The sequence below is a fragment of the Sparus aurata genome, chromosome 4, assembly GCF_900880675.1.
Source record: "Sparus aurata chromosome 4, fSpaAur1.1, whole genome shotgun sequence".
Lineage (NCBI taxonomy): Eukaryota > Metazoa > Chordata > Actinopteri > Spariformes > Sparidae > Sparus > Sparus aurata.
The window spans coordinates 10,566,737-10,567,862 of record NC_044190.1 but is presented as its reverse complement, the minus strand read 5'-3'; the positions used below and the strand labels follow the sequence as shown (position 1 = coordinate 10,567,862).

Below are 1,126 nucleotides of genomic sequence, written 5' to 3'. Positions count from 1 at the left end.
TTGAAAAATAACAAGATGGCAATCAGTCATTTTGCATTAGCTTTATTACAGATCATTTTCTGTTGTCTGAACATCTGAACTAACATGGGGAAAGAAGCAACAATCTTTAGCAGTGATGTCACAGGTTGTAGCTGCTTTAGAAAAGCATCAGCATCATTATCAGCATCCGTAGAGCAGGTTGATCCTCATGATGTCCCAGTAGGACATGCCCTGCCTCTGGCCGATCTGCACGTTGGCGTTGGGGATGGGGGTGATGGAGTCCCTGCCGTGCTGGATGGAGAAGGCTGTTCTTCCATAGTGCATGATGGAGGAGTAGTCGTAGGGGGTGTTGAGGTTGTTGGTGTTCTTCTTGTAGAAGTTGTAGGCCATGTTGGGGTCGATGTTCTGCCAGTTGATCCTGACGTAGTAGTCGCGGTCGCTCCTGGTCTGTTCGTGCTGGAAGCCCAGAGCGTGGTTGATCTCGTGCTGGATGATGCCGTGGTAGAGGCAGCCCTGCTTGTTGAGAGAGAGCACCTGTCTGCCTCCAGTTCTGCCCAGAGCGGAGAAACATCCGCCTCTGTTCTCCACGCTGATGTAGTCGTACTCGTTCTGACGGGGGACGAAGCGGATGCAGGTGCTGCTGTGGAAGGCCTTCATTCCTCTGTCGATCTTCTGCCTCTCCCAGCTGGTGAACGCACCGCTCATGGTGAAGGGGATCATCACGTAGCCGTTGGAAGCTTTCCTCCACAGGCAGCTCTGGGACCAGCACGTCATGGCGTTTCTGGTCTTGGGAGCCAGCAGGTCTCCTTCCAGCAGCATCTCATCGGTGGCGTTGTTGGAGGTCAGAATCCTGCTGGTGATGTCCATGGTGTCTGGGACTTCTTCTTCTTCTTCTCCTTGGCCTCCTTCCTCCTGGAGAGGATGTGCCTGACAGAGGCCGAGCAGGAGCAGCAGCAGCAGGCTGGCAGAGGGAGTCATCTTCAGGGTCGGTCTGGAGGCTGTGGAGCTTCAGAGGAGAGCTGCTGTGGAGAGACTCTGTGAAGCTTGATGTGGGACTCACTTCAGTCCAGGCTCTTTATACTCTCCTCTACAGGTGTGTCTGCAGGAGGATTATGGGTTGGGGTCCTCACTGCTAGGCCTAAATAAA

General features: G+C 53.6%; 1 protein-coding gene across 1 annotated transcript; it reads right to left on the bottom strand.

Moving 5' to 3' along the window:
• Positions 1-77: 77 nt before the first annotated feature.
• On the bottom strand, positions 78-1,126 carry LOC115579728 (high choriolytic enzyme 1-like). Its single transcript, XM_030413338.1, has one exon. The coding sequence runs from the start codon at positions 955-957 to the stop codon at positions 160-162; it is 798 nt and encodes a 265-aa protein (XP_030269198.1). The 5' UTR covers positions 958-1,126; the 3' UTR covers positions 78-159.

Excerpts from the sequence above, each read along its gene's own strand:
- LOC115579728 (XM_030413338.1), bottom strand. The coding sequence starts at position 957 with ATGACTCCCTCTGCCAGCCTGCTGCTGCTGCTCCTGCTCGGCCTCTGT.